This window comes from Lutjanus erythropterus, chromosome 9 (assembly GCF_056507025.1).
Source record: "Lutjanus erythropterus isolate fLutEry1 chromosome 9, fLutEry1.hap2, whole genome shotgun sequence".
Lineage (NCBI taxonomy): Eukaryota > Metazoa > Chordata > Actinopteri > Lutjaniformes > Lutjanidae > Lutjanus > Lutjanus erythropterus.
In genome coordinates this window covers 23,548,389-23,562,791 of record NC_139325.1, presented here as the reverse complement: position 1 = coordinate 23,562,791, position 14,403 = coordinate 23,548,389, and the positions used below count along the sequence as shown (strand labels likewise).

At 42.6% G+C, this 14,403-nt stretch overlaps 1 protein-coding gene across 1 annotated transcript; it reads left to right on the top strand.

Moving 5' to 3' along the window:
- The first annotated feature begins 4,689 nt into the window (after positions 1-4,689).
- crabp2a (cellular retinoic acid binding protein 2, a) lies at positions 4,690-14,001 on the top strand. Its single transcript, XM_084726712.1, has 4 exons — positions 4,690-5,007; positions 10,725-10,903; positions 11,559-11,675; positions 13,306-14,001. The coding sequence occupies exons 1-4, from the start codon at positions 4,926-4,928 to the stop codon at positions 13,354-13,356; spliced, it is 429 nt and encodes a 142-aa protein (XP_084582838.1). The 5' UTR covers positions 4,690-4,925; the 3' UTR covers positions 13,357-14,001.
- Positions 14,002-14,403: the final 402 nt, after the last annotated feature.

Genomic DNA, 14,403 nt, shown 5'->3' with positions numbered 1-14,403 from the left:
TTTAAAATGGCATAAAACAGAGAAAAGCAGCAAACCTTCACAGTGGAGAATCTGGAAACAGCAAACGTTATATCATTGTTATATTATTTGTGCTCTTGTACTTATGTGTTTTTGTAGTGTATGTTTTATATTTGCCATCAACCTGCCAGGGACAGCAAACAAAAATGGTGACCACTGTCAAAGACCATCAAAAAGGATGCCGACTGTTTATTTCTCTCATTCTCTCTGTTGCCATGGAGTGTGCCTTTGCAGTGAACTCTGATAAGAGTCAAACATTGTTGTAACCAAGTCACAAAACACTTTGTGTTGCTTGCACGTGGTGCAGACTGTGAATCTCTGTCAATATCAGTTACCAACAAGGTTCTTGGTATGAGAGAGAATACAGAGTGATTAGGATGACAGAACAAAAGAAGTGAACAGTATACGGGTGGATAATAGCTGGAGGGGAACATAAGGAAATGAGGATGATTGAAATAAAGTTGGCAACGGAGGAGCAAACTAATACTTCTTACACCTCCAAAGACAGAGGAGTCTCTCTTTACATATCTGTCGCCTTCATTCTTTTGCTGTTTCTCAACCTCTCCATCTCTGTCACTATCTGTTTGCCTTTGATCTCTTTGCTGACTCACTCTCCCTATCCCTTTCTCCGCAACAATGAGATAAAAAATGACCTGCACTCCACTCTCTAACTTTCTCACTAACTTTTCCCCCCCTTTTCTTTCTTCTCCTTTCCATCCTCTCCACGTCTGTTTTCCCCTTCTCCCTCTCTTCAACGTGCTTGAGGAATGTGTCAGAGCAGCACAAAAGAACAAAAGCTTGACAGGAGGAGGAGAAGGAGGAGGAAGAAAAGGAGAAGGGGAGGGGGGCAAAGAGAGAAAGTTGCGTGAGGTAAAGGAGAGGCAGGAAAGAAAAAGGGGGAATGGAGGGAAGGAATGAGCGGAGAGAGAAAGGTTGAGAGGAGCAGAGCATGGTTGAGTGGATCTGAATGCTGAGCGGTGCTTTGTCATCACGTGCTGACATGCAGCATCACACACATTTCAGAGCTCTTTATCGAGCCCCCTCTGAACAGCACGCACACAAGATGGGTGAGGCTGTCGCTGTGCTATATGGCACGGCTGCCTGTTTGATTCAGCGGCCTTTGATGCATATCTTGTTGTGTCATGGTAATATGGTAATGGCCTGCGGTGAGGCTGAAGATGAATTTTCCCAGCGTTAGACAGCTCTCTATTGTTAGCTTTGTGTTTGCATCAGTCACTTTCGGACTGGGGACATGATCAATTCCTTCTTTCTGAACAGACCATGTTCAACAGACCACCAGAGCAGCGGAGAGGCAGACTGATGCTCTGTCTTAATATATTCATGCATTAGATGTGGACCCATCTCGCCTTTAAACTCTAAACATTTAAACTTAAATTTAAATTTCTTGTGTTTTTCAGAACTTGTAAACACGGGCTCTTCTAACTTTAAGTCTTTCTTCATATGATGACTTGAATGAATGTTCTGTACAGAGTTCAATCAACTCATTCAACTTTCTTTATGTTTAGAAACATGATCACTATATTAGCAGACTTACCAGCATGCATGGGAAGAGTTGAGAGTTAAAACTCCTGAGACCTTTCTTTTTTATAGTTTGAATAAAACATATATGATAAAAATTTGCTGTGTTCCTAAGGTACATTAAAGCTATAGTATGCAACATTTCTGCATTAAAATGCATAAAAATGCTAGACAAATGTTATATATTCTTTGGAGTTGTGCTCTTACATTATCCCAAATAACAAGATTCAAACACAGCGAAATATATATTTATTCAAGGTAACCATGACTTTCTTGCTGGCTGTTGCTAGCTAACTGCAAGTTGTGATGACTTCCAGGAAGACATGCATTGAATGATAATACTGTAACGTGAATAGAACTTTAGTATTACCTCAGCCATGAACATAATTCTGCCAGAGTCATGTCAGATTTTCATTTGTGATAGTGGTTGTTTAAAAGTTAAGAGAACAACACCCATGATCCCACGCTACTTCTTGATGTCATTAAACTACGTCTTTTGTTATTGTTTTAATGTGAGAAAGACACCTAGCGGCAGAATTTACAAGTTTTATTTCTTTAAATTAAACTTAGAATTTCTTCTATTTATTTTCAGAACATTTCAATACTTAAAACACGTAAACACAGGTTCTTCTAAACGAAGTCTGTTGACTTGAAATCAGTTGTACAGAGTTTAATCAGACAACTGATTAGCATATTAGCAGACTTCCCACCATGCATTGTTTGAAAGTTAAAGTTCCCATGAATTGACTAGCAGTGAACTTATTTCTTGTATGTTTCCTGTAAAACAGGCACCTAGGGAGGGACTGGTCACAGACAGTGACAGTGCTGAATGCGTGTTACAACCCCCTACCATGCAGCTGAAGCAGTGCATGGATGCAGTAAGGAGAGCGGTCATATTAGCTCACTCTGACAGCTTCCAGTGAACACAGCTGGGCCAGGACCAAAACAACCTCTGAGACCAAGAGAGGCCAGTTTGATGATAGGGAATAGGCTACAGTACCGAGATGGTTGTCTTGCCAGGTTTGGCTCCTAGCACCTCGGTTCCAAGTCATGGCTAACCAAGCTAATGGCAGTTAGCACTAATCTAAGTTACTAACAGTTACAGTCCTACTTTAGCAACAAGTGAGCTAAAGCCATCTGTCCATCAGGAAACCCTATAATGAATTGACAGAGAGTTGAAGCTGAGCAGCCGGAGGACATCAGAGGGAAGCCAGAAAATATTTCTCGCCATAAAATATGATCCACTTTCACCCAAATCAGTGAATAAAGTGACAGAGTTGTGCCAGTGAGGCCTGGTCGCCAGAAACACTCCAACCCACTCTAGTGAACAGATGCATTCTCTTGCCATGCTCCACTGCTTGAGAAAAAGTGGTAAAGTGTTTAATTGCAAATTTAGTAACACCACCAAGTGCAGGATGAGCCAACAGTTTTTAATAATTTTCCAGAAAAAGACAACTGTGTAATTCCATTAAAAAATACCAGAGAAAATCTAAAATGTTCTTTTTGCATTTTCAAACTGGGAAAAATCTAATCAAATTTGTTTGTTACATTCTTTTTAATTTGATCACCTTAAACCCAGACGCTGCACTTGAGTAAAAAAAATGTTGTAAAATGTTTATTTTTACAATGTATTTTATTTATTTCAGTATTGTCAGAGCAAACCTTGAAGGAGTTAACAACTGCAAGTCAGCTGCAAAAAGTGAATGACGGGAGAGGATGGGAGAGGAAATTGCAGCTCTGATATGGCTGTTAATGGCTCACCTCTGTTGTTTGGACCATGAGTAACTTGTGAGGACATGCTGTGATTGTAGCATGATGTGTGGCCAATGAAGAGCGTCTGTGTGCGCTGATGAAGGAAACAATGTGAGCGAGTTCTGTTCACATCAAACAGAGCCTGAGGGCTCGATGGATTTGGACGCAGGTCTGTGCGTAAAAGCGTATATCGCGTTACCAAATATCAATCTGAGGCTGTTCTTCACCTTTGTTAGTCAGTGCGTCTTTGTTATAAGAGTGACACTGAGCCGGTGTGTACATGGAGCCTGAGGTTTGTTCTCTTGATGCCCCCCCGTCCTCCAAGTCGCCCGGTTTACCTCGCGCTAATTTGCCGTGCAGTGTAGCGGATGGGATCATCCATCAAGAGTCAATAGTTAACGTCGGTTTTGTCCAGTTGCAATCCATCATCGGCGCGTGCGTGCGCGCACACATACAGTGTGTGCGTGAGTGTGCGTGCTCTTTATAGGACTACCTCCGACCCTGCGGGCCCCTGACCCTGCCCCACTGGCCCGTCTGACGCACTGTTCCAAATGCCCCCACGTCTCCTCCTCCTCCTCCTCTCTCCTCCTTTCTTCCGTCTGAGCAGCGGGGGGCAAACCGCCGACCTGAGCCTGTCCCACCTCTTATTTTAATCTTTGCCCCTCTCTTTCTGTGCCTCCCTCATGGGCTCGGGTTGTTTTTTCCTCTGACGCAGACCCCGTTAAATGGATAGCCCACCGGTCGAGGCCAGAAGCTGTATCCCATTACCACCGCTTTTATTTTTATGACACAGCGCAGCGCCGCGGCGCACAGGAGGCTGCATGGGGGTGAACTTGGCCTCTCCGTCTCCCTCCTCACACACACACACACACACACACACACACACACACACACACACACACACACACACACACACACACACACTGCCATCCATTCAGTCTGCCCGTCTGGCAGTTGACTGGTTCTTCCTTCGCACCGCCCTGCCAAGACGACATGTTCTGTCAACAGAGCGGCCTGGCTGGCATCCTCCCTGTTCTGCACTAAAAATGTTCACAGTCATTTATTCCTCCGCGGCGTTACTGGCTGCATCACAAGTTCCAAAGCACATGTTGCACCTAAACATTTTCTATAATATCAAATAAAATCTGCAGAGGTCGCTCCAGAGTGCACGGGGCCATCAGGGCGCGGCCGCTTTGGCTCATTCAAGATACGCGCTTGGGTGAGAGGCGTCTCCAAACGCTGAAGCGCACATGTTGCCTTCACAGAGGCGTGGTCAGGTTGAGGCACTGTGGACCTTTGCATGTAATCTGTTGGCCTGCGGGGCGTGTCCGTATAGAAAGGGGCGTGTGCATCCCGACACAAGTATCTTTGCTTTCTGTGCCATTCATTTGTAGCGCAGCCGGCTCTGACGCGCACCGGCACATAGGTAAGATAACAGCACCCACTCACCCCGGGAAGAGGGCAGAAGTCACCGGACAAGCTGAGTCAAACTATTTCAGACCAGACTCAGAAGACACAGTTGGAGCATTTTTGACGCAAGACGCGCAGGGACAGCAGCGCACCGACCACACTTGGACCTGCACTTCACCTAAATTATTCCACAAACCACCTGCAACATGGAGCGCAAAATCCCTGATTTCTCCGGCTCCTGGGACATGAAGAGTTCTGTAAACTTCGACGAGCTCTTAAAAAAGTTAGGTAAGTGATGAAAATTATTATTTAAAAACTCATCATGGTCTAATGTGGCCGCTTGACTCATTTTTTGCGTGAGGGTGGTTTCCTATGCAGCTTTTATTTCTGTGCGTAATGACAGATCAGACGCGTCAGCTCAAACTGTAGCGTTCTCAGCACATTATAGGTCAAATCTTCCTCTGTGTTCGTGCACCAGCGGGGATCACCCTCTGTACCACATGGGTGGGGGGTCTTTGTCATTCTGCAGAACTCAAAATTCAGAGCTTGGCCTCCAGCCAGCCTCACCCCTCTTCTCCTCTCCTTTCTCCCCTGCTAACACAATAGAGACAAACGGCGGCACATCTGTCTGTGTCGCAGCCTCCGATTGTGTGTGTGTGTGTGTGTGTGTGTGTGTGTGTGTGTGTGTGTGTGTGTGTGTGTGTGCTGCACAGGACCGTTATGGTCAGTACAGTGCAGGGCAGTCACATTATCTGAAGTGACAGTCGGGGAAAAAGACAAACACTTGCTGCTGATATTCACACAGTTTGGTCTCATCACTGGATTCTGCACAGGCGTCTGTGTATGTGTGTGTGTGTGCGCGCGTGTGTGCAGAGTCAGAGCCGTCTGTCGTCAGTAGCCAATTCCCGTTAGATGAGATGCCAGTGCACACCTGGAATTCATATCATTACATAAACGCACAAGCAGAGATGACTTTATGAGATGACTGCACCAAACAACGCTGCCCTTTATCTCTCCCTCCCTCTTTCTCCCTCTCCTTCTCTCTCTCTCTCTCTCTCTCTCTCTCTCTCTCTCTCTCTCTCACACACACACACACACACACACGCACACACACACACAGAGAGAGAGAGAGAGAGCACTGCATGTGAAGGTTATTGAAATAGCTGTCAGGTGGCACTATTGCTCTACATACAGACACTTCACCACAGAGTAGGAATTCCAACTGTCCTGAGACAGACCAATTAATGTTTAATAGGTGTCTAACTCTGTCTATCTCCACCTTCTTCTGTCTGTCTCAGTCTCTCTGTGTGTCTGTGTGTGTGTGTATCAGGCGGGAAACTGGGGTAAAGGTGGAAGCCTATAACAAAAGAAAAGATAGCAACATGATAATATGGCACAGTGTGCAATATGGCCAAGTGCATTATACATCTTGCAAAAGCTGCAATTTGTCGATAAAGCAATAATATATGACAAAACAGCATTATAATGAAGTGCTGTGGTTCTGCAGAGATGCCATTTCCTACACATCTTGCAGATGTAAGAAAACATGTTTCTTTGGTACAAATGCCCAAAGTGTCACATCATCATGATGTTAATAATTATGTCTTTAAACTAATATTATGATATTTCAGAGTATTTCTGCAATAACAGTGTTCTTGATGATATGACAAAATACTGAAAAATATTTTTGTTTAGAACTCACAATAGCTGTTGGGCTTTTGTTGTGGGACTTTTGTCTGTTCTTGTACTCAGCCAGGTGCTTCTTTTTCAGTTGGCGAAATTAGTTTGTTGTATCCCCTCTTTCACTGTTACAGTCTTATTGCGTTACTTATATATTAATATGATTTATTGTATCTGTGATTATGGAGCTGGTAGCAATGTTACTTTCACTGTCAGACATGCTCGATGTTGCTCTGTCTAACGATGTGACATAATTGTGTCACTAAGTTGTAATATTACTATTAATGAGATATGATTTTTTTTTAATTGAAAAAGTATAACCATATATAATGAAGGATACAATATGGAACACCTCTACCTGTTGCCAAAAAAGTTACTTTAATATTCCATGTAGGTGGATGTACTCACAGTTTCCTCAACCAGCTGAGAAGTTAAGCTCATTTTTCATCAGAAATAATGTCTTCAGGAAACAGCACATCAAAATTCATGGAAAAAGTGGACAACACAAGTCCCACAGTCAACTTTACATTTGGGCCACCAAAAAAGTGTGTTGGCCACCAAATGTAGGGGCTTGTTGGCCTGTGTGGCCACTGCTTGAATATATTAGTGTCAGCCATTCATGGAGGAAGAACTGCAACAGGAATGCAAGTGACATTACAGATGAGCCGATACTGCCTCTTTCTACCTCAGACGCACACACACACACACACACACACACACACACACACACACACACACACACACACACCCGTTGAGACGTGTATCACTGCATGTGTTCCTATAATTTCCCTCTGCATTGGCATGACTGACAGAGAGGAATGGGCCCCGGTTTCATTGGGGGGCAAAGCGCAGCTGTATGCAGCCTGTCAGCACCCAGCACCCTCCTCCTTCCCTCCATCCTCTCCTCCTTTCCTCACTCCTGATCTCCTCCCCTCTTCCCTCGTCTCCCCGTGTCCCAAATGCTTCCTCTCCCCTCTGCTCTTTGACCTCTGACTCTGACCGTCTGTCTATCGGTCTCTGTGTCCTCATGTGTCCAGGCCTGTGTGAATTTCAGCATTTTGGTCACAGGTTTGCCAAAGTCTGTTCAGGTAATTTTCAAACTTCTAACAACTGGCAGTTACTTGAGAAGCTTCAGCCCCCTCCTTGGCTCCCAAATGGTCCTCAGGCCAGCAGCACTTGACTCCTGTGTCTGTCTAAGCCAACAAACTGAACAGTGTCAGTTAGTGTTTGCACGTCAGTTTGTTGCCTCAAATAATCCAAACTTCTAGGGAAGGAAAACCAGCAGAGTTATATTTTCAACTAAGGTTGACTTTTTCTGACATAGAGACAGTATATTATTAGATATATCATGGGAAGTGGTACTAAATTTATTAAACTTTTTTTTATTAAGCTTAGTTGTTTTGTCTTTCTTTGTTTTAATCCCAAATCCACACATCAGTTGACTTTAGACCAATTTTGTTATCTACCAACAGTTAGCTACTGATAATTTCCATTATCAACCAATTTCTCAGTTACTTTTAACTGCTACAATGCTTATTCCAAAATGTCACACGTTTAAAAATGGTAATAAGGCTTTTTTTTTTTTAAACAGGAACGGGCAAACATTTTTGTTTTTTGTTTAATAAATGACAATTATATGAATAATTGGAGGAAATTAGTTTTCTATTGATCAACTAATCAATTAATCAACCAATCATTTTTGCACTGCCAAGCATTGAAGGCACATTACTTCATGCAGAGGTGGAAGCCGTTTTTATAATGTTGACTTAACTAAAGGTTGCAATGCTACAGTATAGACATACTCCTTTAGGAGGGCAGGGTGTCTGTGGATGCAGGCACCGCCACACACCTCTGGTGGGTCGTGGGTGATGATTGAGAGGGATTATTTTTGTATGAGTCTGTGCATTGTTTCTTGGGAAAATCCTGCATAGTTTGCCTCTACAGTAAAAGCACATAAGTATAGTCAGCAAAATGTACTTACGTATTAATAAGTGCAAGCAGAATGGCTCTTAAATTATTACATATATTATATAACTAGGCTATACTATAATGCATGGTAATGTCAGCAGCATTTTATTATTTCAGCTTGCCAAGGTAGGTCTGATTTTAACTTATTTACATACTGTTGAATAGTTTTATTTAAGATTAAGATTAAATATTTTTGTAAGATGTGCTTTGGAGTGTCACTAAAACAATAACTGTCATATACTGTAATTGTAGTGCAGCAAAATACAACATTTCCCCTTGAAATATAGCAAATCGTTAGTATAACGTAGCATAAAAAATAGGAGTACAGCAGAAACCACACTTACGTACAGTACTTGAGTACATTTGGTTACTTTCCACCTGACTCCATGCCTGTGAAACTGCCAAATATATGAAAATAAAAGTGCCTCAGGTATAATGTTAAGTCCAATACAAGAGAATAAAACAAAAGGGAAGAAAGTTGCTGCTGCCAGGAGTGCTGATTAGTCATGTCTTCACACTGAGTTTAACACAATGCAGCAAATCCATCTGCACACACAGAGATGATGACAATACACATTCATACATACCAAGCTGTGTGTGCAGTGCATACAGTGCATACAGTGCATACAGTGCATACAGTGCACAGCCTGGACATCCTGCTGCATGCTGAATGACTGTGCATTTCAGAGTGTGTATATATTTACCCTTGGTGACAGGTGGGAATGTGCGAGAGGTGAGAAGTGCGAAACCCAACTCGACGTGAGATATACACTGGACGACGTACACACACTTCCCCTCACACTTGGACAGAGATCTTCACACACCACACACAGACCACTGCCCCCTCATCTGTCTGACCCCCCCGCCTCCTCTCTCCTCCCACCCTCCACACCGGTCTGCATCTCTTTTTTCCCACGCTGTATCATCAGTTTTACTGTCTGCAACACACTATGCAAATATGAATGTTCTACCTCTCTGTCGAGGAGAGGAACATAGTACAAATCACCATATTAGTCTGTGCGTGAGTCCGTCTGTGCGTGCTCAAAGATGATTAAGTGTGGGGGGAATGCAGATGTGCTGGACATGCTTTGTCATATGACCTCATTGTTTCCTCTGTCATCATTATTGGACAGAGCTGTGCGATGCTACGCTGCTCCTTTTACAATGAGTGTGCAAGTGTGCAGGAGAACTCTGAACAAGCAGCAACACCACACCACTCAGACACACAAAAACAGGTTTAATGTCTTTCTCCTTTGGGCTGTGTGCCATAAACCAACAGCGAGTTACACAACAACTTATATTATCCCAAATGTTTCCAACAATATTCAAAGACAAACTACGTAATTTATTTAAGATAACGGTGTATTTTCTACCAGTGACTATAGCTGCTATAACTTCTGAAAACAAGCCTCGTCCATGAACATGATTTCTGAGTCACATGATAGAGATTTTCATCTGTAATGTTGGTTGTTTAAAAATGAAGACAACAACTGATGTCTGGTCATAAAACTACATCTTTGGTTGTTGTTGTAATGTAAGAGAGACCCACAGAAGTATATTACAGCCTTGACAGGGCATTTCTACCCAGCCTTGCTTCCAATTTTTCCCAGTGGCCACTTGCAGTATTGCAGCAAAAATCTCCCCTGCGTTCCTTGTGCTCAATAGGTTCAGATATGTTCCCAATTTTAATTATTTTAATTTAATTTTTAAATTAAGCTGATATACACTGATCCAACTGCCTCCATTTATATGTAACAAAAGCATACAAGGTATTGCGTCTGGCGACCTAACTCACACCGTCTCACTTTATGCGGATGATTTATTATTATATGTCACAAACCCCATTTTAACCATACCCGAAGTTCAAAACTGAATACTTTCTCATTAGCAAGAATGATGAAGAATATCCCAATGTGCCATTTAAACTTTCACCTGACTCCTTTACATACTTAGGGGTAGTGACCAAATCCTACAACAGTTTATGTAAAGGCATTTTCACCCCTCTTCTAGAACAGTGTAAAACAGATATCAAACAATTGTCTGTTTTACAATTATGTAGGGAGAAGAAACTCTAGACTGAATGACTATATATATTCATTTATATAAAACAGCCCACAGAAGGAGAGAATTCATGGAAAGACCAAAAGACCTGGGTGGGCTCTGCTTTCCAAACCTGCGCTCATATTACTGGGTTGCGAATTTTAATGTTATATCCCTTTGGCTAAAGGATTGGTATGGTCCAGCACCATTATAAAAGAGATGTCTGTAAAACTATTGACATCACACCTGCAAATAAGGGCAGTTGTGATTGGTTTTGTTATTATCTACTTGTCTTAACATGTGTGTGTGTTTTTTAGGTGTGAACGTGATGCTCCGTATGGTTGCGGTGAAGGCAGCCTCCAAGCCACAGGTGGACATCACACAGGACGGAGAGACGCTGTCCATCAGAACCTCAACCCCAGTCCGCACCACACACATCACCTTCACTGTGGGGCAGGAATTCAATGAGGCCACGGTGGATGGACGTCCCTGCACGGTAAAGAATATATGGACACATACACTCTCCTAAATGCTCTCTACTTTCTTTGCATGTACACACACACACACACACACACACACACACACACACACACACACACACACACAAGCAAACACACGCACACACAAAATAAATGGGTGTATGGGGAGGGAGCTGCCCACATTACATCAATCTGTTTAATTTGGCTTTTCATCATATTTGGACTGATAGCATATCTTTACCACTCCCTTGGTCTCTGAAGACCTATCATTCTACACTACGCTCCCTCACACTCTTTACGACCCCTTTCAACTTTCCGTCTCTCCTCTGTTCCCCCCTCTTGCCCTTTCCTGCCCTCCGTCCCTCCCTAATTCTCCCTGTTGCTTTCCCCGCTTTCCCATAGACGGCCTCTGTTTGGCCGTCTCCAAAGCAAACACATGCAACCAGCCAGCGCTTTGCTCTTGTAACGATGAGCGCATCACAAGTTATCACCTCTCAGCGATCGCCCTGCTCCACCCCCCTTGTTTTCTTTCTCCATTAGCCACTCTGATTATCTACTGTTCCTTCTGAATGGTGTTGTATACATCTGTGCATCCACTGATTTACATCCAACAACTAACATGATGTGTCTAATGATTTTCTTGTCTTTTTTCATCTCTCTCTCTGTCCTCAGAGTTTTCCACGTTGGGAAACTGACACTAAGATCAGCTGTGAGCAGACTTTGCTGAAAGGAGAAGGGCCAAAGACATCTTGGACCCGAGAGCTCACCAATGACGGCAAACTGATCTTGGTAAAGTACACAAACTATCCACCAAGCCAGAGTTTAGATTTAGAACCAACAAGTGTAGAGCTTTACTGTAGATTACCCTATGTCCCTATGTCCTGTGCCTTTCTGCTCTGTGCTCCAACAACAGTTGAGCAAGGTTGGTACCACTGGAAACACGATCATATTTTTCCTTTTCCTGTACTTAGATATGCTATATGCTAGACTTGTGTATGTTAAAAAGAAAATCAAATTTTGAAGATGGTTAAAAGATGTTGCTGGAGGAAGTGCAAAAGCAGCAAATAGTCAGTCTTAAATTATCTTAAGTAAACTGAAGTTAGCTCATGTTAGCAAAATGCTGACTAACAAGCTGGCTAATCTATGTCAATATTTGGCTAGCTAATTACATCTTATAGTTAATGCAAGCAATTGCTAGCTATTATTCAAAGACACTGGGTCGGGACCCACAGGTGGGTATTTTACAGGTGCCCCATTTGTACAACAAGCTCTGTAATTTGCATCCTATGATCTAAAGTGTTGCCTTTAGATTGTAAATGATATAGCAGTGCTCAGAGTACCATACTGCCAATTCAATTATTCTCCTGGCAGAAAATGAAAGAGCAAGTGCAAATGCAAGTATGGGCCTAAACGTGAAGTAATGAAAGTGAGTCTACAAAAAAGATCAAAACAAAACAGGGCAAACAAATGATTATGATGTTAGTAATTTGTGCAGTGAAAGCTGACAAAAGAACCACTAAACAGCTCTAGGTTAAATATGATTTTCTAATATTCTTCGCCACTTTGCACAGTTTTGTTCTGCTGCTGGCTGCCTGAACCTCTGTGTATGATAATGTGACAGAAACCTACCCAGCCCGCATTTCGGGTTGCCTCAAAACAAATTAAGAAAAGTGTTCCCAATAATTATTTCACACAAGTCTACCAGTAAACCAGGCCAACCAGAGATGACACAAGCATCCTCCACGGTCCCCTCGGGGGTAAACTCTTTCAGTTGAACAAACTGTAAATGGAAAGTATGGATGAGTCAGTGGTTACTTGATTGTTGGCAGTAAGTTCAAATCCAAGACTCCTGATGTGCTCTTAAGCACCAAACCCACAACTGCTTTTTTTTAAAGCCAGTGATTAAACTGTGTGTTTGCTTAAACAACTTTTTGTTTGTTTGTTCAAACATTACATTTGGTACAGTGAAATTACGTTGGTGTGAAAGGGATTGATCTGATTTTTCGAAATGGGATTGTATGAAATACTCATTCATAGTCAGTGTATTACCTACAGGAGATGGTGGTTGGCACACCTGTAGTTCAGAGAACCAGCAGGAGTCCTGGTGTAGGAAGCTAAGCAGTGTACTGCTGTGGACAGGGTCTGCTGCAAAACATATTTTAGACACCTAAATAAAACAAAAATCATAACGTCAGTTTAAGTATATGCTGTATTTAGAATATTTTCACTGCTTTACCTCGCCATCAGGCAGTCTTTTCTAACAGAAACTCTAATTATTTGCATATTCTTCAGTCAGCAAATTCTAAATTAAGGCAAGATGTAGATCTGTACGTAAGCCATTTTAACAAGATGAACAACACAATTTTATTACTTCTTGCAGAGCATTTTATATTGTTCTATGTTCTCCTTTCTTTTTCAGACCATGAAAGCAGATGACGTGGTTTGCACCAGAGTCTACGAACGACAATGAACAAGAGCACTTCTCACTTTTCGTCCTTCCCGCCCCCCCACTCCTGCATCACCACTTGCATCACTACGCCCCTTTGTTAAGGCAGCGCTGGGAGACAGCAGTCTATAGTTTTATTCCAATATCTGTGCTAGCTTCACTATGTAATACTTGTGGTAATTGTTTCTAATTTGTCACATATCTTCTTAGCTCCTGAGTTGTCTGTCCATCTCTCCAGCTCCATCAAACGTGACCAGCTGGGTTTAAACATGTATGTTGTATTTGCTGAGTGACAGCTCATTTATTTGGCATTGTGTGTGTGTGTGTGTGTGTGTGTGTGTGTGTGTGTGTGTGTGAGAGAGAGAGAGAGAGAGAGAGAGAGAGAGAGAGGGAGTTTCTGTGGCAGCAGAAGAGGTGCTAGACTATATTTGTAGATGTGTAAACCAATCTATGAGCTCTTCCAGTTTCAGGTCAGTTTTGATGTGTCCCTTTAGCCCAGCCCCACAACTTCAACCTTTTCTATCTCACGACGACATTTTATATTTATTCCTACACTAGGAGTCCGATACAGTACTGCTAAAGTTTTTACTTTGTGTCTCTTTTATATGAAATGTGATCCTAAGAAACAACACTTTCTATGGAAAAACAATAAAGCATGATATTAACTCAGCTTGACGTGGATTCTTGGCTCTCCTGTACTGAAAACCATTAGGGGTATAAAAGCATTTAACAGTGTGTATGTTTTATGGTTTGTGAGTGTAGCTGCAGAATACGTGCACATTAGATGGCTCCATCTTATTTTAAGCTTTCTGTCAGCTGTCTGCAACTAGAATAACTTGTCTGTCCCCTCCCTTCAAGTCTCTCTCGCTCCCTCGCAGTTTTTTGTCTTCCCATCCCACCCGCCATTCTCCCTCTGTCAATCACCTCCCTGCCACATGCCCTCGTTACTCCTCCCTAACTATGCTTGAGGGCAGAAAATGTTTCAATTTTTTCTCTGTCTGCCCGCTTTTGTCACACATCTCATGCGAATATGCTCATCCTGCAACTTTCCCTGGCATGTGAAGCAACATG